Here is a 24,224-nt window from a genome sequence, read left to right as displayed (position 1 = left end):
TATGCCATGCTGTCTAATAATGTTACCTAATGGAAGCATGTATAAAGTGAAAAGAATCGGTCCAAGCACAGAACCCTGAGGAACTCCATGACTTACTCTGGTGTGTGAGGAAGATTCTTCATTTACAAGAACAAACTGAAATCTATCAGATAAATATGACTTAAACCAGCCTAATGCAGTTCCTTTAATCCCAATAACATGTTCAAGTCTGTGTAATAAGATACTGTGATCGACCGTATCAAATGCAGCACTGAGATCCAACAGGACAAGCACAGACACAAGTCCGCTATCAGAGGCTAAGAGGAGATCATTGGTAACTTTCAGCAGTGCAGTTTCTGTGCTATGATGCACTCTGAATCCTGACTGAAACTCTTCAAACAGATTATTTCTGTGTAAGTGATCACAAAGCTGAGCTGCAACTATTTTTTCAAGAACTTTAGACATAAAAGGGAGATTGGATATAGGTCTATAATGAGCCAACACTTCTGAATCAAGAGTAGGTTTTTTAAGTAAAGGTTTAATTACAGCAACCTTAAAAGTCTGAGGTACATATCCTGTCAACAAAGACAGATTGATCAAATCCAATATGGAAGTGTCAATTAATGGGAAAACCTCCTTGAACAGTCTGGTTGGGGTTGGGTCTAAAAGACAAGTTGATGGTTTAGAAGAGACTATTGCTGTTGTTAGTTCAGAGAGATCAACTGGGCAGAAGCCGTCTAAATACAAATCAGGTTCTAAAGATACTTCTAAAGCTGCTGTACTTGATGATACATCACTGATAATAGTGGGAAGGACTCCATCAATCTTCTCTCTGATAGAAACAATTTTATTAATAAAGAAGCTCATGAAATCATCACTGCTGAGAGTTAAAGGAATAACTGGCTCAGCAGAGCTCGGACTCTTAGTCAGACTGGCTACAGTGCTGAAAAGAAACCTGGGATTGTTCTTATTCTCTTCTATCAATGATGAATAATAAGCAGTTCTAGCTTTACGAAGGGCTTTCTAATACGTTATTAAACTATCTTTCCAGACTAACTGAGACTCTTCTAAATTAGAGGAACGCCACTGTCTCTCCAGCTTTCTTGCAGTCTGCTTTAAAGCACGCAGCTGTGAATTATACCAAGGAGCCAGCCTCTTCTGACTGATTACCTTCCTTTTCAGAGGGGCAACATTGTCCAGTGCTGTACGCATTGAAACTATAGTGCTGTCAACAAGAGAGTCAAGTGTTGCTGGAGTAAAGTTTAGGTAGTCGTCCTCTGTCATATCTGCACATGGCAGTGAAGAAAAGGATGATGGAATTAATTCTTTAAATCTGGTAACAGCATCCTCTGATAGACACCTTCTATATGTAAATTTCTTCTCAGAATCTGTATAGTCAAGTAATGTAAACTCAAAGGTTATCAGAAAATGGTCAGATAAGACAGGGTTATGAGGGAACACTGTTAACTGTTCACTCTCAATGCCATAAGTCAGCACAAGATCAAGGGTGTGATTAAGGCAGTGAGTCGGTCTGTGAACACTCTGAGAAAATCCAATAGAGTCCAATATAGAATTAAAGTTCATATTCAGGCTGTCATTTTCAACATCTACATGAATATTAAAGTCACCCACTACAATGACTTTATCTGTACTCAGCACTAACTGGGATAAAAGCTCTGAGAATTCAGACAGAAACTCAGAATAAGGGCCAGGTGGACGCTACACAACAACAAACACAAGAGGTTTCTGTGATTTCCACTTTGGGAAAAACTGAGAATCAGAGATTCAAAAGAGCTCAAACTAATCTTGGGTCTGGGACTGATTAGTAACCCTGATCTGAAAAGAGCTGCCACTCCTCCTCCTCTGCCTGTGGTTCCAGGAACGTGAACATTTAAACAGTCAGAGGGAGTTGCTTCATTAATGCTAACATGATCCTCCTGCTGCAGCCAGGTTTCTGTAAGACAAAATATATCAATATGATGATCACAAATCAACTCATTCACTAACAGAGACTTCGAAAGGAGAGATCTGATATTCAGCAAACCACATTTAATAGTTTGATGTTTTTGTTCAGTTAAAGTTTTTGTTTTAATTTTTTTTTGCACAAGAGGATTCAGTTAAGATACAAAAAAAGAAGAACAATGCCAAACGTTAACAGTGGAAGGTCAACAGCATAAAAAAATCAAACCTCTACTCAAACTTAGCAGGATATCAAGTTAAAAATATGAACGTTTGATGATAAATTAAATCCTAATCTAATGCCAAGGGTTTAATTTTTAATTTTTAATTTACTCCGCTTATAAAAGTGAAGGTTTAGAACCTGTTTGACTTTTTAGCGTAACGGCACAGATCAATAACAGAAAAATACTGAAAATATTGTGCAGGCAGCTGCCTGCAGTTACTCACTGAAACATCTGGACCTTTATGAAACTAAAACATAACAAACGAGGAACTGAATCCTGAAAATATTTCACTTTCAAAGCTGCTCTGAACTTCAAAATGAGCATTTAAAGAAAAAAATCCAAGTTTCAACATTTTATATCAACTTCACACCATTTTCAGTAAGAGAAATGATTAAATGATTTGCAGTTTTCAACATTTTTTAGAAAACAGAGTTTCCAAAAACGGATATTTGCTTGTAATACATTTACATTAATTTTAACTTTTTATTAAGTGACATTTTCCTCTTATGAAATCTGACTGTTCTTCGAATATTATAAACTTATTTCAGTATCAAAATGTTCACTATGGACATAAAGCTACAAGTTTTTATGACTTTAGAGTGTCCAAACTTCCCTCACAAGCGTTTCCATACTGTCATGAACACTGTATATGATAAGCAGATGGAAAAGCGTATTACAGCTGTGGTTTTATCTCCGTCTCACAGATGTTTCTGTCATATTGAGCAGTGAAGAGGTCAAATCAACCTAAATCCTGGTCTACACTGCCATTAGTGGACAGATTGGAGTAATGCAACAACAATGTAGAAAAACAAATTAAACGGCTGCTGGATAAACCACCTGTGAGTTTATTCTTCCTCCGCTACCTGGCTGGAGAATGACTCTTATTTGAATTTGGTTGATTTAATCTGCTAGAAATGAGTCACACAGAAATGTTCCCCTGTAAAAACAACTTTATTTCATACTTTTCAGAGTTTTTCATAGGAACAGCGAGGGAAACTAAGCATGTCGAAATATCTACTGTGCCATATTTAGCTGTTACGAATTATGTCGCACTTAAAAAAAAAGTAGATTTCACAATCAGGGTTTAAAAAAAATAAATAAATAAAAGTTTTACAAGAAGTACGAAAACAGAACATGAGTCTGAGCCAATGGCAAAAGACAGACAGCATTAGTGGACGTGGTTTAAGGACAACAATTGGCCAATTGGAGTCCTGTAACTGTGTGAACATGTGGAAGTGGCAAGTGTTTGGGCCAATCACAGCGCTCCCTGAAGGGCACCCATAGTGAGCGTGAAGGGAGGACGCGCGCCGCTGGACGAGTGCACGCAGGAGAGGAGGGCAGAAGGCGAATGGTGGAGCTGAAGATGGCGGATGGAGACAGCGGGAGTGAGCGCGGTGGTAGCAGCGGAGGAGGAGGCGGCGGCTTCCAGCACTTTCAAAGGGACCAGGAGACCCAGGAGCTGGCGTCCAAGCGCCTCGACATACAGAACAAGCGCTTCTACCTGGATGTTAAGCAGAACAGCAAGGGCAGGTTCATTAAAATCGCCGAGGTTGGGGCCGGGGGCTCCAAAAGTCGCTTGACCCTCTCGCTGTCAGTTGCGGCGGAGTTCCGTGACTACCTCGGGGATTTCATCGAACACTACGCCCAGCTGGGCCCGAGCAGTCCGGAACAGATAGCCCAGGCCACCGCGGGGGAAGACGGTGGGCCCAGGCGAGCTCTAAAGAGCGAGTTTCTCGTCCGGGAAAACCGTAAGTACTACCTGGACTTGAAGGAGAACCAGCGGGGGAGGTTCCTGCGGATTCGGCAGACCGTTAACCGCGGACCAGGCTTCGGAGTTGGTGGCCCAGTGGGCGGCATGCTGTCCGGCCAGACCATAGCTCTTCCGGCGCAGGGGTTAATAGAGTTTAGAGACGCCCTTGCTAAGCTCATAGATGATTACGGGGGTGACGACGAGGAGCTGACTGGGGGCACGGCCGCAGGGGGCTATGGTGAACTGCCCGAGGGCACATCCATCATGGTGGACTCCAAGCGGTTCTTCTTCGACGTCGGGTCCAACAAATATGGAGTGTTCCTGCGCGTGAGCGAGGTGAAGCCCAGCTACAGGAACTCTATTACCATCCCGTTTAAAGCCTGGGGCAAATTCGGAGGAGCTTTCAGCAGATACGCCGAGGAAATGAAGGAGATCCAGGAGAGGCAGAGGGACAAGATGTACGAGAGGAGAGACGAATCCGAGGGGGACGACGTGGATGACGACTGAGCAGATGACACGAGACAGCTGTTAGTCCAGCTACACTGCAGATGTGCAACATAGGGGTATTTGGCATAAAAGAAAAAAAGCAGAAATGACAGATAAAGTGCATGACAAACCGTGCTGTAATAGCCTACTAAAGTATTGTGGCGTAAAAAGTACATGTGCAGGGAATTATTGGTGTATTATCCTAAAGTTAGTAGGGTTGAGGGTTGGAGTGGTTGTGTGAATTTCCTGAAAGTGAAAAATATGTAAATGAGATGTATCTCATTGGTTGAAAAAAAAAAATGAGTGAGTTATGCTTTATTGTTTAAACAAAAAAAAGGAAAGAAAGTACAAACTAAAACCAGCACATTGGTTTTATGACTAGAAACGCAGCCAGCGATCGCTTTCCTACCTGAAACATAGTTTATATTTAAGGAGTGAAGACCTGTTAAAGATGATTTACTTGCTAAGTTTGTGGAGAGAAGCGAGCATCCATCCTGTTCCAAGTCGAGTCGGAGGGACCCGGGAGGAACGTTTTGAGAGCGGCCGCCACTGTGAGAATGCTCAGCGGAGGAGATTACCCAAAAATGTCAGGGGGAATGTGCCGAGAGGATGGTCTGTAAGCCCAAACAACGAGGGCCTCTTGGAATAAATGAAAGCTTTGACTCCAGCAGTCAGTTGGAGAGCAGATCAGTTGGGTTTATGTTATACATATAATCTTAGCAAAGTGTAATTCATGTTGTTTTCAGTAGGATTCACTCAGAGAGGTAGAGCGGGGTGTTAGAGGACCCCTTGGACAACGCAGACATGTTATGGGACCTCTACGATCTTCATTTCCTCCCACATACAAGGGTCCAAATATCAGGCAGTAGGCCGGGGGGGAGGGGGGTGAGAGATGCCGCATCAGAACCGGCAAGGAGCCCTCCAGTCCGGCTATTTTTTTACACCGCCTTCCAAGACGTGACGACCCTGGACGGATGATTTCTTTTTGTGTTTCTTTCTTTCTTTTTTTCAAAAGAGAACTATATTAAAATGAAATTCTACTTATAGGAAAGATATTATCAAACAGATCAGCAGAAGATATTTTCAAATACTTATAAAGAAGCCGTGTTTAAAAGAATTTCAAGATTTTAATTTCTTAAAACAAAAAGTTGTGACTGAAATTGTCAGATTATTTTCCATTTTGTTCTTCAGTATAACACTTCCTTAATTAAAACCACCTTAAATGTAACACCCAATGTTGTGATTGCATATTTTTTGGTTATTATTCATCGTGGTTTGGGGTTACTGGGTTTTTGCGGTGACCTTTGACATCATCCTTTGGCTCCGCCCACAGAGTTTGACGTTGATTGGATGAACGGTTCATTTCTTTAATATGATGTTTAAGCTAACCTGAAGTAAATCTCACATTAAAGTGAGGAAGAAAAGCAGCGATAACGTCGGTTTCTCCTCAGAAACAGAAATTCCTCATGTCGTCTGAACTTGTTTGATCCACTCAGGACGAACAGAAATCCTTACTGGGAAGTCGTCAGAACCAAATCCAGAGCAGGATTATTGTGTCGTCGCTCGGGTCAACGGGAGGATTAAAAAAAGATGCTTTGTACCGTCTTTATGAGGTCCCATCCAGCTCCTGTTTATTTTCATGACTTACTTTAGGTTTTGCTCATAAAATGTCAGATTTTCAGCTTGTTTTTTCTTAGTTTTGTCTGATTAATGGATAAAAACCTGAAAGGTCTGAACGAACACTGGATAAATCTTCCCGTTTTCCTTTAAAAGTGACCAGCTGAAGGAATTCATGATGAAATGAACCCACTAAGACTTCTGATGGGGATCCTCATTTTTATTTTTTCAGCTTAAAATGGTCTTTTTATCTTATCTAAAACCAGGTTTCTTCATGTGTCATAGAACTGGTTGTGAAATATTTTAACATCCTTTCCTATAAACATGTTGACTTTCACATGACTCAGATAGCTCCTAGAGCTGGAAATTATCAGTATAAATCATTCTGACTGGTTTCTGACTGGCTCATTATTATTGATAACTTTTGTTTATTTTCACATTTGTTCGTGTTGAGTTAATTGTAGATCTATAACCTAATATAATATACCTCTTAAAGTTAAAAACAAAAACAATTTTTCAAGCCTAGAGTTCATTTTTTGTTTCTAAAATAGGCAGAATTTCTTGTTTACATTGTCATTCGACAGGGAAATTAAACATCTTTTGATGAAAACCCATAAGAGTTGAAACTATACACTTTTTGATATATCATTTTTCTGGTTACAGCCTCCAAAATTATATATTTGCTTCTTTGTTTTATACGAAAGTATTTTATATATCTTTAGAAAATGATAGAGATTTAGACCTTTTAAATCTTATAAGGTAGTTTTATGCGTTTTTAGCTAAACTTGTTAATAAAAATGTTAAAACAACTTTTAGCTCCAGCTCTAAAATATGTATTTGCTGTTTTCTTCACAATATATTAAAAGTAAATTCATTCTTTGACTCCTTTTTGGACTAAACTGATGAAAAACATGTTGTCAAAATCATTCTTCCTGCTTTTCTTATTCGCACACGATGGATTATTACAAATGCTTGAACCTCTTAGAAGACAAACGATGTCCAAGACATCCCGGTGAAAATAAATATTGCAGGAAAATCATTCAAGCAAAGAAACAAAACTTAAATTCTCTGATGTCAGTTTTTCAAAGGTTAATATTCGTAGTTTCCTTGTCAAATATGATAAAAAATATGATAAAAAAATGGTTTTAGACTCACGATTGAAGAAAAATGTCATCTAAGTCAGGTGAGCTCAATCCTTTTATTAGGGCAGAGTTCAGGTAAAACTCACTTCTGTAGACATTGCTAACACGTTTTTTTTATCCCTAAATGTCCTGCAGAACAGTCAGAAACATTAAATTTTATTTATAAACCCCAAATCACAACAAATGCCATGTCAAGGGACTTTAACCCCTTAACGCCTATTGTCGCATATATGCTACAAACCGTTTGACTCAATCAACCAGCTGAGATCTGAGCATCTTTATTCCCCCAATGCCGGTTAGTCCATATTCACTACGGACCTAGGAACCTTTATATAAATAAATATGTAAAAAAAAAAAAAAAGGGTGAATAAAAAAACATTGTTTTTTCACTTTTATATCACTGTGTTGTTGTTATCTTATTATTGACCAGGATGCCTGTTGTCGCAAATTTGCAACATACCAAAATTTCTATTTATTTTTTGTGCAAAAGTGAAATTAATAATCTCAGCATTATTTACCATCTACTTAAAGGCTAAAACACACACAAAACATTTTTTTATATACAGCTATATAAATTCAGGTGTTAAGGGGTTAAAGATACGGTCCAGTTCAGTGGGATACAGTCATAATCCAATCAAATCAAATTTATTAAATGTAAAAAAAATCAGGTAGCCTAACGAAGGAATCCAACAGATTTCACTGAACCTTCTTTTTGATCCAATAATGAGCTTCACAAGGCAACTGGAGAGAGAAACCTCCATCAGAACCAGAACCAGGAAGGAAGCCCACCTGCCTCGACCAGCTGGGGGCTGAGAGGACAGAAAAGAGGGGACAACAAGCACTGTAAAGCCTCATTTCCACTATGCAGTACGGTACGGGTCGGGTCGCTTTGGGGTCAGCTTGCGTTCCAACTATACAAAGGGGACCCTCAGGGGTGGGCGGAGTGCGTGCCGAAGCGTAAATAGCAAATAACAGCAAATAACAAATAACATCCATAATGTGGAACCACCTCCAAGCTTCTTCAGCTTAATGCCACACTGGCTCACGGTCCGGTTGAAATCAGCTGGAAAACTTTTTCATTTCGCACAGCGCCATCGAGCCCCCGCTGCACAGCCTCCTCACCAACAACGGAGAGCAGAGCCTGGAACTGGTCCTGTGTGCTGGGTACCCCAAGCAGAAGGGTTACACACATGGGTAACGGGTTCCATGGGACCGGTACGCTTTCGTGGTAGTGGAAACAGTGAAATAAGCGAACCGTTCTGAACCGACCTTTACCGGACTGCATAGTGGAAACACGCCATTACACCAGGCCAGGGGTACCTGCTGAGAAGGAGAAACACAAGTTAATGACAACAATGATATCACATTTACATGGAGAGTGAAGAGAGCAGAGGGAGGAGAGGTGCATCATGGGAGGTCCCCCAGCAGTCTGGGCCTATAGCAGCTTAATTATGGGATGTTTCAGGATCACCTGAGCCATCCCTAACTATCGAAAAGGAAAGTTTTAAGCCTGATCTTAAAGGTAGAGAGGGTGTCTGCTTCCTGAAGCCAAACTGGCAGCTGGTTCCACAGAGAGGGGCCTGATAACTGAAGGCTCTGCCTCCCAAACTGGCAGCTGGTTCCACAGAGAGGGGCCTGATAACTGAAGGCTCTGCCTCCCAAACTGGCAGCTTATTCTACAAGAGAGGGGCCTGGTAACTGAAGGCTCTGCCTCCCAAACTGGCAGCTGGTTCCACAGAGAGGGGCCTAATAACTGAAGGCTCTGCCTCCCAAACTGGCAGCTTATTCCACAAGAGAGGGGCCTGATAACTGAAGGCTCTGCCTCCCAAACTGGCAGCTGGTTCCACAGAGAGGGGCCTGATAACTGAAGGCTCTGCCTCCCATTCTACTTTTAGAAACTCTGGGAACCTCAAGTAAACCTGCAGTCTGGGAGCGAAGTGCTCTGTTAGGAAAATATCTTACAATGAGATCTTTAAGATATGATGGAGCTCGGTCATTAAGAGCTTTATATGTAAGGAGAAGAATCTTAAATTCTATTCTGAATTTAACAGGGAGCCAATGAAGAGAAGCTAAAACTGGAGAAATATGATCTCTCCTGTTAGTTCTCATCAAAACTCTGGCTGCAGCATATATACATATATATATATATAGATACGTACATGTATGTACGTATCTACATATAGACACACACATACATACATATAAATATATACATAGATTTTATGTCAGCACAGACAAAATGATAAATCTAATTTCTTTATGATTTTTTATGGTAATGTTATCATTTGGGGTGAAAAAATTGTATCAAATTTCTAAATAATTAAAAATGGAAGCATTTTATATGTGTAGCCTCTGACTTTTGGAGCCTCCTGTTTATGTTCTATTCAGTTTTATGCTGTTAAATAGGTTTCTTTGGACTGCAAACATTTCAAATACTTTCTGGCTATTTATATCTAAAAGAGTGAAGGATAAAACTAACATATAACCTGAAACGTGTTTGGAGTTGTGTACGAGGCTTATATGCTCCAGTAGCTCTTCCCCACACACACATAACGACAGCTGCTTCTAAAATGAATCCAAACTGTTTGCAGTCAGCATTTCCACACAACAAGAGCTTGTTCTTGATTCCCAGTAAGACGATGAGTCGCTGCTGCCTCATCCCACCGTGGACTCGTCTGATTAATGGATTCTGTGGACTTGTGCAGCTGAACTTGTCTGGCTGTGGTGGATTGGGATAGTTCAGGGTAATCTGACTCCCTTCTCAGCCTCCTCCTCCTCCTCTTGTGGTGATCTCTGCCTGTTGTTAGAGCCCGTTTGCTGGTTCTCTGGGTAACTTTGGCAGCTGTTAGGCACCTATGCGTACGCACCGGGGGTGTGCTGACCGGGCATGCCGGCTATTTTAATATAGGAGGCCTCTACAGACTTGACATTCCTGGTCCAGGAGTCAGCTGTGCCATGAGTACCTCAATGCCTGGGGTACTGAGTCATACAAGAGTTTCATTGTGCTGAAACACTCTAAGCTATTTGCTGACTGATATTTCAAATGTGGTTATAAGAAGCCTTGTGTTTCAGCAGCAGAAGGAGGTCAGCTGCTCCAATTATCCAACAGACCAATTACTAGCTTCCTCATTGTTTTTATTTCTTTCTACGAGCTCAGCTCATAATTACTGCCTCAAAAACCTAAAAGGAATGAAACAATAAATAAAGCAGAGCACTAAATAGCAGAAGTCAGGGTCAAAGTGTCAGCAGACACATGGCCAGAGGCTCTGTTTGAACCAGCTAAAGATGAATGCAGAAGAAGCACAAACAGATTCCTAACAGCCACAAATCAAAAAGAAGACAACTGTCAAATGTTAAATGCTGAAAAATAAACAGGGATTTAGAAGAAGCTTTTTATCCAAAGCTTCAGCACAAAAAAAAAAAAAAAAACTGGCATGAGCATCAAGTATTCAGTCTATTCAAAGGACATATCTTAAGAGGTTAAGTTCAAAGTGTGAGTATTAAAAGTATTAAAAGTCTTAAAAGTGCACAAAATCTGCAAAGACAACATCCAAAAAGCAACTTAAAGCCCATAGAAACAGAGAAAATAAATAAATACAAAACCAAATAAACTAAATGTGCTGCGTTATGATGAATAAACTGAACCTTGAAAAAAAGCGCGTTAACTCAAGGTGCATTTCAGCCATTTTATACACCAAAAATAATTACCTGTTACAGTTTTTCTCGAATGTCAGAACACATTTCAGGAAACTGCCCTCCGTTTTCTCTAAACACAAAACACTTTTCTCAAGCTAGCTCCACAAAAACTCGCAGTCTCTTTGCAAAACGAAACTCACCACAAAACTGTTGCTCCTATGGCCGAAACCAAACTTTAAAGGAGAAGTTCACTATTTAAGACCTTGAGTCCCAGTTCCAGCTTGTTTATCAAGAATAAGAAATGAGGAGACCATTTTCACAACAATAGCTCATTTCTATCCATTTTGGCTGTTTTCGCTGGTCCATCCTGCTGCTGCAGACAGGGTTCCATTGGGCACTCTGTTCAATGTCCTTAAAACAATACTAATGTTAATTTTAAAGAAAAGGTCAACTCACCGGGTGGTTAGTGGTATTAAAAAAAAAAAAATGTCGGCGGATTTTATGGTTTTCCATCCGTGTTCTTTGCTGTTCAGGAACTATTTTTCATGCTAAATCACGACGCACGTAAACATCCGCTCTATATTTGAGTCTGAGGCTCTAGCCCACTCCCGGCCACCAGATGGGGGTTTCACCCTGGCGCAGTGATCTGACAGTGAAAGTGAAAAGTCTTCCAAACAGAATACAATTGGATTACAAAATGCTAAATAAAGCAAGAAATAACTTTTATTTCGCAACGCAATTTTTTTTTGGGACACACAGGAACATCCACGAACCACCCGGTGAGTTGACCTTTTCTTTAAAATTAACATTAGTATTGTTAATTGGCGACAGCCAGTGATGCGTGGCTCATCTATTTAAAGGGATAGTTCGCTTCTTTTGACATGAAGCTGTATGACATCCCATATTAGCAATATCATTTCTGAACATTTTCTTACCCCCTGCTGCGTCCTGTGAGCCGAGTTCCAGCTGAGTTTTGGTGTTGATGAAGGTAGTCCGGCTAGTTGGCTGGGGTTTAAAAAATAAAGCGTCTTGCTTCTCAAAACAATATGCGTTCAACAGGGTAATACATTTGCATCACAAAATCGTTCTCCAAAAAAAGTCAGACCTCACAATCGCTTGGCGCTATTTTCTCTCCCTTCGTATCACTGCGTTCAGCCACCTGCCGACAGCCGCACCTGTTACGGTGTTTGCTGCTTGGAAGCAGGCGACTGCTCGGTCTGCATTTCAGTCTGCTCGTTCTGCACAGCCCGTAGTGATACAAAGGGAGAGAGAAGATGTTCATAAATGATATTGCTAATATGGGATGTCATACAGCTTCATGTCAAAAGAGGCGAACTATCCATTTAAGGTAAATTAACCACTTTAAAACTTTTATTAGCGAGTTATGTGAACACGTTGTGTCAGAGCTCAATAAAACCTAAAGATAAACAAGAAATACATATTTAAGTGTCCCAAAAAGGCAGCTCTTGGAGGAGAAAGGCAGTTTATAAACCTACAGAACATGCCTGAGAATGATTATGTTTTTAAGTTTTCATCACTGTCAAAAGGATTTAATAAGTGAAAACTTAAAATTTAAAAATGTTTAACAAAGCTATATTCCGTATAGTGGATTCGGCATATTTACCTGTTTTAAAAGTTTGGCTAAACTGGAGTTTAGTTACTCTTTGTCAGTCAAATCAGTCCACACTGCCTCCCTGTAACCCAGCTTGCCATGACTAGCTTTATGACCAAAAGTTAAATCAGAACAAACAGACGTGAAACATCTGTATATAATGAATTATTACTTTAGCTTTCCTTTCACAGGAAAACGTTGTTTGTGATGCCCATTGCAATAAATGTCTTGAAATCCGCTTTGGAATCAGAATAAAAACGTTCCCAAACTTAAGTTTGTTTGAGGATTATCATTTTTTTAAGTTACTTTCTGAGTTCATGTACTTCATGTTTATTCACAAAACTGAACATTCACAGCATTAAACACATAGCTGGCCTGTTAGCTTCCACCTCCACTTACTGTTGTAAAAGAAATAAACTTGAATATAGACATTTTACTAGATTTCAGGACAGGACAAAACAAAAACAAGCTGGGAATAACGACACAAAAGCCAAGAACACAAACAGAACAATCAGTTTCAAGTAAATGCTACAAGTTCATTATAAAGTACAGAGTGAAATACAATGGGAGCTAAATAAAGCAGAAAGATCTATATTCCATTATTGTCTGATGCCATCCCATTACTTAGGGGCCTTTTCTGAAATCCAGCGCTGAAGAATATTTTTCTGATGGATCAGTTACACGGTCTCCGGGAAGACCCAGAAGGAGGTAAAAACCGGGTTGAGTTCAAGCTCCTTCTTCAGAACTATTTGTATTTCAAGTAAAACATTCTAATATTTTTGTATTTTCACACATGACCAGAAACGGTGATGGAGAGACATCCTTTCTATATTCAGAGAGACGGTTCGGAGCAACGTGCGCTCTGGGCAGCATCTTCCATTCCATCGCTCTTCTCCGGTCACAAACCTTACTGTCCTTGCATTATCCCAGATGCCCCCCCCCACAGCTCCTCAGTTATCACAGCACCCGGATCACTCCAAGAGCCAACACCTGAGCAATCACTCACTAAAGGTTCCCCCTGAGAAGAAGCACTTGTTTTTCCATCTGTGTGACCATATCAGCAAGCAGCGATGTGTTTTTCATGATAAAAAAGAAAGATAATTTCTTGATATGCCATATTTATCCATAACTTGGTTGAAAGTGATAAGTGATCGGGCTGCCTTCCATATGCTGTGTAATTCTCGAACAGTATTCATTGTAACTGGGTTGCTGCAAAGCTTTTTAATACACTTCACTTGATCAATGGGATGCAGACTGAATAAGCGTCGACTTTTACTTGGCCTTCTTTTATCTGAATAACTTCACCTGACTTCTCTTCTTTAATTTTGTGTTTATGGGATGTTTTTCCTGTTGAAAGGATTACTTTTGCATTATAAAAGGCCAAAGTAACAAAGTTAAATGATAAGATAAGAGAGGTTGTCAAAATGCATGCTGTTACAAAATGGCCCACTCTTCTTTCCAACGTTGCTTCAGCTCATTGAGGTCTGCAGCATTGGTTTCTGCACAGCTCTCTGAAGGTCCCACCACAGCATCCATTGTTCTTAAAGGGGATAGAGAATCAAAATCATCTTTTTCACGTTTTTGGTGTTAGTTCTGAGTCTCCCCGCTGTGGGGAGTACACACGAAGTGCCAACAAGTGTCAGAACCTCTGTTTCAAGTACTCCCCCTTTTTTGAATTGCCCCCAGAAAATGGGCCAATCCGTGTTTGAGCATTAAAGGCGGGGTAGGGGATCTTTTTCTGGAACATTTTTTTACATATTGCTTGAAATACTCTTCACACCCTCATTGCAACCAATTAATTAAAAGTTTTGACACAAATATGAAAAGTTTTAGTGGCCTCTAGAACGTACAATCTAGGAAAAACAGTATCCAATCATTGTGAACGGACCGTTCACAATGATTGGATACTGATGCCGTCTATCAAACTGCAATCTGCTCCTCCCTCCCCCTCCTCCCCCCTGTGCGTGTACCCTGCTCCGTGAACGTCCAGAAGCTTGGCAGGAAGCTAAACTAGAGCCAGCTTGGCTAGCACCTAGCATTATTAAACGTATAGTTAGCATAAACTAAATACTAAATACGGCAACGATCGATGCTTGCTGTCAGAACAGCGCTCGTGCACCTTCGTGCTCGTGCGCGTTCATGTACTCTAGAGGCGTGCCTTCGGGGGGAAAGTGAAGAAAAGGGTTGGGACTTTTTACCTGTGTATTTTCAAAATGCAGCTTCGCTGGACTCAAAATCCAGGATCTCCTATCCTACCTTTAAGTGACGTAAGTTTTGACGCAATCGCCCCCCCACACCCAAATCCACAGCCACCCCCTTTCAGACACGCCCCTTCACGGAGTACAGTTTCACAAACCTTGCACGATTCCGAGCAGGCTTCAGTCGGAATTTAATGCTCAGTAGAGGGTCAGTTCCGACTTTGCAACAAAATCAACCCCCAGCAATCAGTACAGCCTGTAAGTATCACATTTTATTTTGTTTTAAATGTGTGTTGTGCCATATTCCTGTTGTAAGAATTGCACGTTAGCTCTGGCTTATTTATCTAAAGGGAATGAGCTAACCCCTTAGCAGCTAGCTATTTGCACTATTATGCAGGCGGTAAGTAAGCCTGCAAAGGCCAGCTTGCTTGTTTCAATGCATAACCTTTGGAAGTCACAGTTACCGAAGTAAAACAAAATAAATGAAGCCAAACGGAGTACTTTCTTTTCAGTGAGAGCAAAGGCAGCCAATCAAGCAACGGCAACCCAATAACGCCAACACCTACCTGCATTTCATAATGAGGTTGCCAGATAAGCTCTGAAACGACGCCAATAAGGGCAAACGACGCATTCTAAACCCAGCATAGTAACAGCTGTTTCAGAGAGCCTTTTAGGGAGGTTCTGAGCCATTACAGACCCAACCAATTTTTTTTGGGCTACATCACATCACAGAACAAGGATTAATGCCCCATTCAACCTTTCTCTATCACCTTTAAGTCGTGCGTACGAGTGATTTAAGAGAATTTGCGTATTCACCAATCTTTTCGTATTTTACGTTTTCTTTCAGGTACGAACAGAATTTACGAGTGATCCAGACCTGTCGTAGGAGTTTCCTAAAATAGTCCGCTGTTATTCCAATCAAGTTTACTTGAGTAATGGATTGTATATTTAATTACTTTGAAGCAAACATAAATAAATATATACATTATACCCCATTATTATGCTGACATTATTCTGTTTGACTTAAATTATGCACTAATTGAATGTTAATTTGACTCTGTATATAACAAGGTCAATGGGAAGCGTAACCAGCGGCTGACTTGCTACTTTTGGATGCCTTAGCGTGTCAGGCTCAGCTCAGAGCTTGTAGATGTCCTTGCGGAGACAGACAAATGGCTGACATCACGATTTAGATTGCCAAGGACTGTGCTGCTGCAAATATGCAGCTTGCTAGAGCCACAGCTCCAGAGAGAAACACGCTGATCAAACCCAGTTCCACCACACGTCCAGGTCCTCACCACCCTTGGATTTTTGGCCACTGGAACCTTTCAGAGGGAGACTGGAGACAGATCGGGGGTGTCCCAGTCCTCTGTGAGTCGTGCGCTCCCCTTGGTCATCAAAGCTCTCATCAGTTTATCACCCATGGTACATCAGATTCCCATACACCGCTGTCCAACAAGTACAAATTAAGAGGGACTTTCATCCCGTGGCTGGACTGCCAAACATAATCGTAGCAACAGACAGCACACATATACGCATCAAAGCACCACTGAGCTGAAGGCCAGGTGGGCGTGTCTCCATACAGCAGGGGGCAAACTGCTATATAGCCCAGAGAAGGCATGCCAGATTAGCATAATATTGCCATGAACGAGGGTCTCCACCTGAACCAGCCCAGGCAGTCTAGAAGATGCAGCTTTGCAAACCTAAGCTGTGCTGCCATGTTCTTTTTAGAGAGAAGAGGCTTTCTCCTGCAGCCCTTCCAAACAAGCCATCCTTGTTCAGTCTTTTTCTAATCATGCCGTCATGAACTTTAACCTTTAACATGCTAACTGAGGCCTGCAGAGTCTGAGATGTAGCTCTTGGGTTTCTGACCTTGGGGTGACCTTGCTGGGACGTCCACTCCTGGGCAGATTGACAGCTGTCCTGAATGTTTTCCACTTGTGAAGAATCTTTCTCTCTGTAGAACGATGGACTCCAGATAGTTTGGAAAAGGCCTTATAACCCTTCCCAGGTTGATGGGCAGCAACAGCTGCTTCTCTAAGATCTTTCCTCCTTGGTATTGTGTTAATACAACCACCTGAATGCTCCTGAGCAGCAAACTTATAAAACTTCTGCTTTTATAGAGGTGCTCACGCTCACTAATGAATAAATTAGTCAGTGTATTGATCAGCAGCAGCTGGATGCTACTTACCCTCTAAGTTCCTGTGGAAGCAGTAAGGGTTCACTTAGTTTTCCACACACTTCTTCCGTGTTTTGCCTCAGTTTATCCAATTAAAAGTGACACAGTGTAATATATCATGTGTTGCATTTTTTAACCAGATGATGAGTTATGTCCTGATATTTAAAACACTAGAATTGAAAGAGTGTTTTCTTTCTTTTTTAAAAAAAATGACAGTAGAAGGAAACAAAGCAGAGAATAAATTATTAAATGATATGTAAATCGTTGTCTCTCCCATACAAGCTGCTACTTAAAGAGTAATGAAAAACAGGAATATGTAAAAGGGGATACATGTTTGCTTTAGTACAACAGGAATGAACCAAGATGAGATCAGGTTACTTATAAAGATGTAAGAAAGTATAATTCATGTCACGTTCTAGGAATTTAAATTTGGCATCCAGCGTGCGATAAGAGGTGCTTTACCAGCAATTAGATGAACAAGGCCCTGTGTGCACGTTTCAGAGGACGAGCTGCATGTAATGTTGCATATTACAAAACTGCTTTATCTTGCAGCACTGAGGCGAGATGCTGGGTCTTTAATGAGAGCAGACAGCGTAGTGCTGCAGCCGAAGAGCACAAATCCTCCACCCTCTGCTGCTCCGACTAACATTACATGTAAGGAGATCGTATAAAAAGACATGGATGTGGTTTCTGAGTGAGGTGAGCTGTGTACCAGCACAGTGACTCACTGTGAGTAACACAGCCATGCAGAGGGATTGAAGCCCTATTAGTAATGTCTAAGTCAAAGCATTTATTGCAGTAATTTCAGGCCTTTCTTGAGTAATTTCCATTTGATAAAAATCAGGCATGACTCTAGACAAGCCCATCCTCCTCTTGGTCGTCTTCATGGCTGCGACGGTTGCTTCCGAGGCAGAAACTTTCCCTGAAAGTGGGACCATGTTGAAGAACTCGCTTTCTAAAACATGAATTGGAGGAAACGAGGTCAAATACATTTATTCATTTTTCCATGTTTTTTTTTTTTTTTCTTAAGAGTAACAACAAATAGCAATTCCTTTGGTAATACATTAGAGGTTAAAAGAAGAAGAACAAGGGCTTGAATTGCAAATAATTACATAAATAGAAAATATGCAGGGCAATAGTCACAGACAATAAACACTAACCCAATCCCATCTTTGATTGAAGGAGTCCATTGGACCTGTTTTAGTTTATGAATCCACTGTATCCTGGTTGGTGCCTCTTTCTTTTTCCAATTTATGGTTATTTTAGCTGTCAATAAAAGTATTATTAGAATATATATTTGTTCTGAACTTAATTTCTTTATAGGAACACGAACATGAGCGGTTCTGAGGGAATCTCTAATTGTAAAATCTTTAGTATTTTTCCAGTATTGAATGAATGATGTCCAAACTTCCCACATTTTCTACAGCGAAATTGTTGCGATAGTGTTTTCAGATATGTAGAAATGTCTAGAGGAGTGTTGAAGTATATTGTCATTGATTTCCAGTAAAATATTTCCCACAATTGGCTACTGATTCCCATGTGACAGTTTACACAGAGTTCCTCCAATATATCATCTTCTTTAACAGTATTTAGTTGTTATTCCCATTTTTCCTCGATGTACAATGTTACTGTGAGGTGTTTATCACAAGTAGGTGTTTGAAACATGTTTCTTAGTTGGAAGATCTTTTCCTGATATATTTAGATTTAGTTTTTTTTACGTGGATTTTGTGTGAAGTATTAATGAGTGGACAATGAGCACATTTACATGAAACAAATTCTAGTGTTTGTCTGACCAAAATTGTGTATAAACCAACTGCGTTTAAACCAAAAATGCGTATAAACATGTTTGTCTGACCAAAATCTCACGAAATTGAGCTTCTGAAAACATACTTGGATAATGTGGTTGGGAATTGAGCCACTTCTGAATGTAAACACTCAACTAAACTCAAATAGGCCTAGGCTTCCTGTACATGCTTCCACCTTTTTGCAATTTTTTTTGTAAAAATAGTCAAGTGTAACTGTAAATTAATCCTGCTGAATTCCCAATAAAGCTGCTCTCATTCACATATTTTTCTGTTTCTTTTGTCAGAAACTGTGACTGAAAATCAGCCCATTAAGACACTTAAAGCATTTCCAGACTGTCGCTCTGCTCTAATAAAATCCTGCTTTTATAACCACAGCCTCATCTGACAAAACCACCATTAAAATAACTTAAAGACAGCGTCTTTGGAGTGAATTCAGCTGTACTTACATGCACCATGGGGAAATCCTTTTTTCAATTCGGTTTTATTCATAAAGCACGAAATCACAACAAATGTTATTTCAAGGCATTTTACAGATTCAGTCCAATTCAAGACAAATAAAATCCAATTAATTGCAATACAATCATAATGCAATTAAAATTAGTCCAATTTATACAGAGCCAATTTAAAAAATCAATGAATAAAAAAAGTAGCCTAGCTAAGGAAGCCAACAGATTGTACTGAAACTTCTCTTTGATCCAGTCTCCCATCCTGAGCGAGCACTAGGCGTAGTAGGCGCCAAATACGCATCAAATACAAAGTATGCATCAAGGAAAGTACTTTTTACTGAGGATGCATCTGGGGGTGACTTATGTGGAGTCGGGGCAGCATAGTATCCCAGAATGCAGCAGCCTGCCCTGGATTGAGTTTTATGACCACCTTAAACAGGAGCGAGCCACAACCTTCATGAGATTCTTTGTTCTGTCTCTGGAAAACTGTGTACAACTTTGAAATGAGAAAATCCATGTAATGTCGTTAAAGGCAACAAATCGATAATGTTCCACGGTGAAGGAAGGACCATGTGGCCTCAATCGGCAGATCCTGCTTCCAACAATCAGTGATTGGTCCCAGAAATCTTGACTTGAGTTCATTTGTAGATTTCCAAACTGGAAAGCGCCACGTCCCAGATGACCTCCCATCATCACTTTCATCCCTCCCTGTCCTCCCGGCTGTAATGTGTGCAGGCATGCACATGTCAACAGTGGGGCTAATGCAGCCTGTGTGCACTGTAATACCCCGCCGGGCGCAACGCCAAATCAAGCCAGGATTATTCCACATGCTCCCAGCAGCCCATTGCTATCGCACACGAGGTCGGCCACATCCAGCCTCACTGGCTTCCATGTTTGAGCGTGTCCTGCTGTAATGCAGCCATGAATTAAACATTTACTCAAAGCTCGAGCCACAGCTCTCTCCTCCTTTTTTAAACTTGTTTTTTATGCAGATTTTAATGAACTTAAAAATAGAAACGCAGAGCAAAAAGGGTAGTAACAAAAATAATTCAGATTATCAGAGCAAATCCACACGTACGGGGTTACATTACCGGGTCATCGGGCCTTGTCATTATCTGTAATCCAGCAATGGAGCATGTTTTATTACAAAGGTCACAAAACAAAAGGAAGAAACACACCTTATAGAAAGTTGTTGAGCCACAACATTTAATCCAGATACATTACTTGGATACAGTGTTTTACAGTTTCCTCAATGCCCTGATAGACCAGCATTTGTGAAACACTCAAAGTTCGAAGGAGAGAGTCAATTGGTTGCTCAATGGTCGTCCACTCTTCTTTCATCGGTGGTTCTTTATTAAGCCACTTCTGTGTAATCGCCGTCTTACACGCTACCGGTAGTCTTTTAAGAAGATTATTTGTCCCAAACACTTTACCAAGGTAACATGACATAAAGCAATATTTCAAATGATATATTAATTTCTTACCGTTCATAGTTTTTAAAGGTAATGACAGGAAGCATAACTAAAAACTTTGGTAAAAACAGAAGTGAAGCATCTGCAGAGTGAATGGAAAGCAGATGATGGCTGAGCAATAAATCCAACCAGCAACATCAGCATTAAAAGCCTGCATACGGAAGCTCTTTGGCTTCAACTGAATTCTTTGAAATACAACAAACATGAGCAAACATCCCTTTTCCAGCAGAGGAAGGACCAACAACACCTGGTTGAAGTTGCTGCCAACAAACAGGTTTCTAAGACTGCCTTCTTTCATCTTCGTAATATTGTTAAAATCAGGAACATCCTGTCTCAGAGTGATGCAGAAAAACTGCTCCATGCATTTGTTACTTCAGGATTGGACTACTGTAATTCTTTATTATTGGGCTGTCCCACATATTCTCTGAAAAGCCTTCAGTTGATCCAAAATGCTGCAGCCAGAGTTCTGATGAGAACTAACAGGAGAGATCATATTTCTCCAGTTTTAGCTTCTCTTCATTGGCTCCCTGTTAAATTCAGAATAGAATTTAAGATTCTTCTCCTTACATATAAAGCTCTTAATGACCGAGCTCCATCATATCTTAAAGATCTCATTGTAAGATATTTTCCTAACAGAGCACTTCGTTCCCAAACTGCAGGTTTACTTGAGGTTCCCAGAGTTTCTAAAAGTAGAATGGGAGGCAGAGCCTTCAGTTATCAGGCCCCTCTCTATGGAACCAGCTGCCAGTTTGGCTTCAGGAAGCAGACACCCTTTCCACTTTTAATAGTTAGGGATGGCACAGGTAATCCTGAAACATCCCATAGTTAAGCTGCTATAGGCCCAGCCTGCTGGGGGGCCTCATCTGTCACACCTTTCCTCACTTTACTCTCTTTTTCCCCTGTTTAATTTCTCAAATGATATTATGTACATGTGACATTATTGTGGTCATTAACTCGTGTTTCCCTGTTCCAACAGGTATCCTTTGAATGGTGTTACGGTGTTTGTTGTCCCCTCTTTTCTGTCTTCTCAAACCCCAGCTGGGCAAGGTCGGATGGCCACCCTTCCTGAGTCTGGTTCTGCCAGAGGTTTCTTCCTGTTCAAAGGGAGTCGTTTCTCTCCACAGTCGCCTCAGGCACGCTCAGGCCGGGAGATTGGACCGAAAAAGAAAAAGTTTCAGTGCAATCTGTTGGTTTCCTTAGCTAGGAAATTGTTTTTGAATTGGCTCTATATGAACGAATTGGATTATTTTCAAATTAATTAGGATTACAATGAATTGGACTATTATTTAAGTGCCTTGAGATGACATTTGTTGTAATTTGGCGCTATATAAATAAAAATGAATTGAATTGAACAAATGTTGCCAAAGCTTTCACAAAACTCTGAAAGAGGGAAGCAAATCACAAACTACTTTGCAGCTTTTTTATTGCAGAATCAGGGTGTTTGCCCTTTGCTGCACTCTTTAAAGCAGACACACGTTATTGACATAAGCCGCATGTTCGGTCCACCTCGAATTTCGTTCTAATAGCTGCCCTTCCCCAGCGGAACTGTTTCAGTTTGAATTCCCACATGAGTCGGGACCTTGATGGGACTGATGCGACGCAGCCGTCTGCGTCAGCGATGTGTTACTTTAGCGCCACATTCAACAACAAAACAGAACAAAACAAAACCTGGTAAAAGTAAGCAGAGAAGAAAAAACACCACAAAGAAGCTAATATGGAGAGCGGGGAGGTCACCGTGTTCATGGTCTGCATGATGGTGATATTAATCATGGACGATCACATCGGGCGTCTAACATGGAGGCTGGAAGAGCTCACAGAGAGAGTCAGGAGACGAAGGATGGAGCGCAGGCCATACTTCTTGGTTTCATGAAGGAAGGAGAGCAGAGCGCCGCAGACAAAGGAGACCACGTGGAGGTTTAACTTATTAAACACGCCAAGGTTGTGTCCGTGTCGTATGTGGAAACATTTCAGCCGTTATTCTACGGCCGTTATTCTGAGCAGATCAGGAACATGAAGAAGCGGAAATCTGACATGTGGCGTAGCTACCAACCACCTCCGTCAGATGTGTTCCTATAGAACGCAGAACAGAAAAAACGGCCCTATTCCTGAAAAGGTTACAGGAACTGATAAAGGTTCCTACAGTGCGAATGCGCCTTAGTGATCCCGACACTGCCAGACCAAAACAGAAGTCATGGGATCATTTAAAGGTAGGGTAGGAGATCATGGATTTTGAGTCCAGCGAAGCTGCATTTTGAAAATACACAGGTAAAAAGTCCCAACCCTTTTCTTCACTTTCCCCCCGAAGGCACGCCTCTAGAGTACATGAACGCGCACAAGCACGAAGGTGCACGAGCGCTGTTCTGACAGCGAGCATCGATCGTTGCCGTATTTAGTATTTAGTATTTAGTTTATGCTAACTATACGTTTAATAATGCTAGGTGCTAGCCAAGCTGGCTCTAGTTTAGCTTCCTGCCAAGCTTCTGGACGTTCACGGAGCAGGGTACGCGCACAGGGGGAAGGAGGGGGAGGGAGGAGCAGGTTGCAGTTCGATAGACGGCATCAGTATCCAATCATTGTGAACGGTCCGTTCACAATGATTGGATACTGTTTTTCCTAGATTGTACGTTCTAGAGGCCACTAAAACTTTTCATATTTGTGTCAAAACTTTTAATTAATTGGTTGCAATGGGGGTGTGAAGAGTATTTCAAGCAATATGTAAAAAAATGTTCCAGAAAAAGATCCCCTACCCCGCCTTTAAGGAAGCGTTAACATGCGATGTGTGCCACAGAAGATTCCCTAAATGCACAATGCAAATGCTCGTGTGTTCGATGTTGGTCAGAAGTCGGTTCTTTTTGTTAGAGATTCAGAATATGCTGACGTCTATATCAGTTTCCAACAATTATGCAGCTCCAGCCACAGTTTGCTTATCCTGTTGGGTTTTTTCTATGCTGCAAAATATGTTAGCAATATGTCTTCTGTGTGCATTATTAGTGGAAGACGTTATTAAATTAATTATGGATCGTTTCAAATACTTTGAAAGTAACAAGTAGTTGCAAAGTGATGGGAAAGAAAGAAAGAAAGAAAGAAAGAAAGAAAGAAAGAAAGAAAGAAAGAAAGAAAGAAAGAAAGAAAGAAAGAAAGAAAGAAAGAAAGAAAGAAAGAAAGAAAAGAAGCATCAACAATCATTTTATAATCGCAGGGCTTTACATGCAAAGTAATGATTAGCAGCGACATCCTGCTGCGGCTCAGCTTTGACCGATAACTCTGCGGGTCTAATCCCGAAATACCTACTAAAACAACAATAAAATCAGTGAAAAGCCGGGGAGAGAACAAACATCTTTAAATCCCTGCGAAAGCAATGCTCTGCAGTCAGCTATCTAGCAAGTTCAATGCACCAACTGTGTATGGCGAATGTCTTAATCTGAGAAAACGGGGATGAATACGCCGATCAGCCATAACATTATGACCACTTACGGCTCTTGATGCAGTGCACAGCTCAGAAAACCTGCATCCAGGTACTCACATGGATTTCGCTTTGACACGTGACCTACCTATCTAAACATTTCTGCAGAGCAGTCAACCCCCCAACAGCCGTACAGTCCCAGAGTGGTACCACTCCCCTGACGAGCAGCACTGAGCATTGGAAAAACAGTTGAGGAAAGGCTGAATAGCAAAGAGCCTGAGGTGTCCCCCTGACTTCCAAACTCTCCAGATACCAT

The 24,224-nt window shown here is 40.9% G+C and overlaps 1 protein-coding gene across 1 annotated transcript; it reads left to right on the top strand.

Moving 5' to 3' along the window:
* Positions 1 to 3,452: 3,452 nt before the first annotated feature.
* Positions 3,453 to 5,626, top strand: purbb (purine-rich element binding protein Bb). The gene has a single exon (XM_075455327.1). It carries the CDS (start codon positions 3,511 to 3,513, stop codon positions 4,417 to 4,419), a length of 909 nt encoding a protein of 302 aa, XP_075311442.1. The 5' UTR covers positions 3,453 to 3,510; the 3' UTR covers positions 4,420 to 5,626.
* The last annotated feature ends 18,598 nt before the right edge of the window (positions 5,627 to 24,224 follow it).

Source organism: Odontesthes bonariensis, chromosome 22 (genome assembly GCF_027942865.1).
Source record: "Odontesthes bonariensis isolate fOdoBon6 chromosome 22, fOdoBon6.hap1, whole genome shotgun sequence".
NCBI lineage: Eukaryota > Metazoa > Chordata > Actinopteri > Atheriniformes > Atherinopsidae > Odontesthes > Odontesthes bonariensis.
This window is presented reverse-complemented; position numbering and strand designations above follow the sequence as displayed.

What these genes read in the sequence shown, in the direction of transcription:
- purbb (XM_075455327.1), top strand. Translation starts at nt 3,511, where the DNA reads ATGGTGGAGCTGAAGATGGCGGATGGAGACAGCGGGAGTGAGCGCGGT.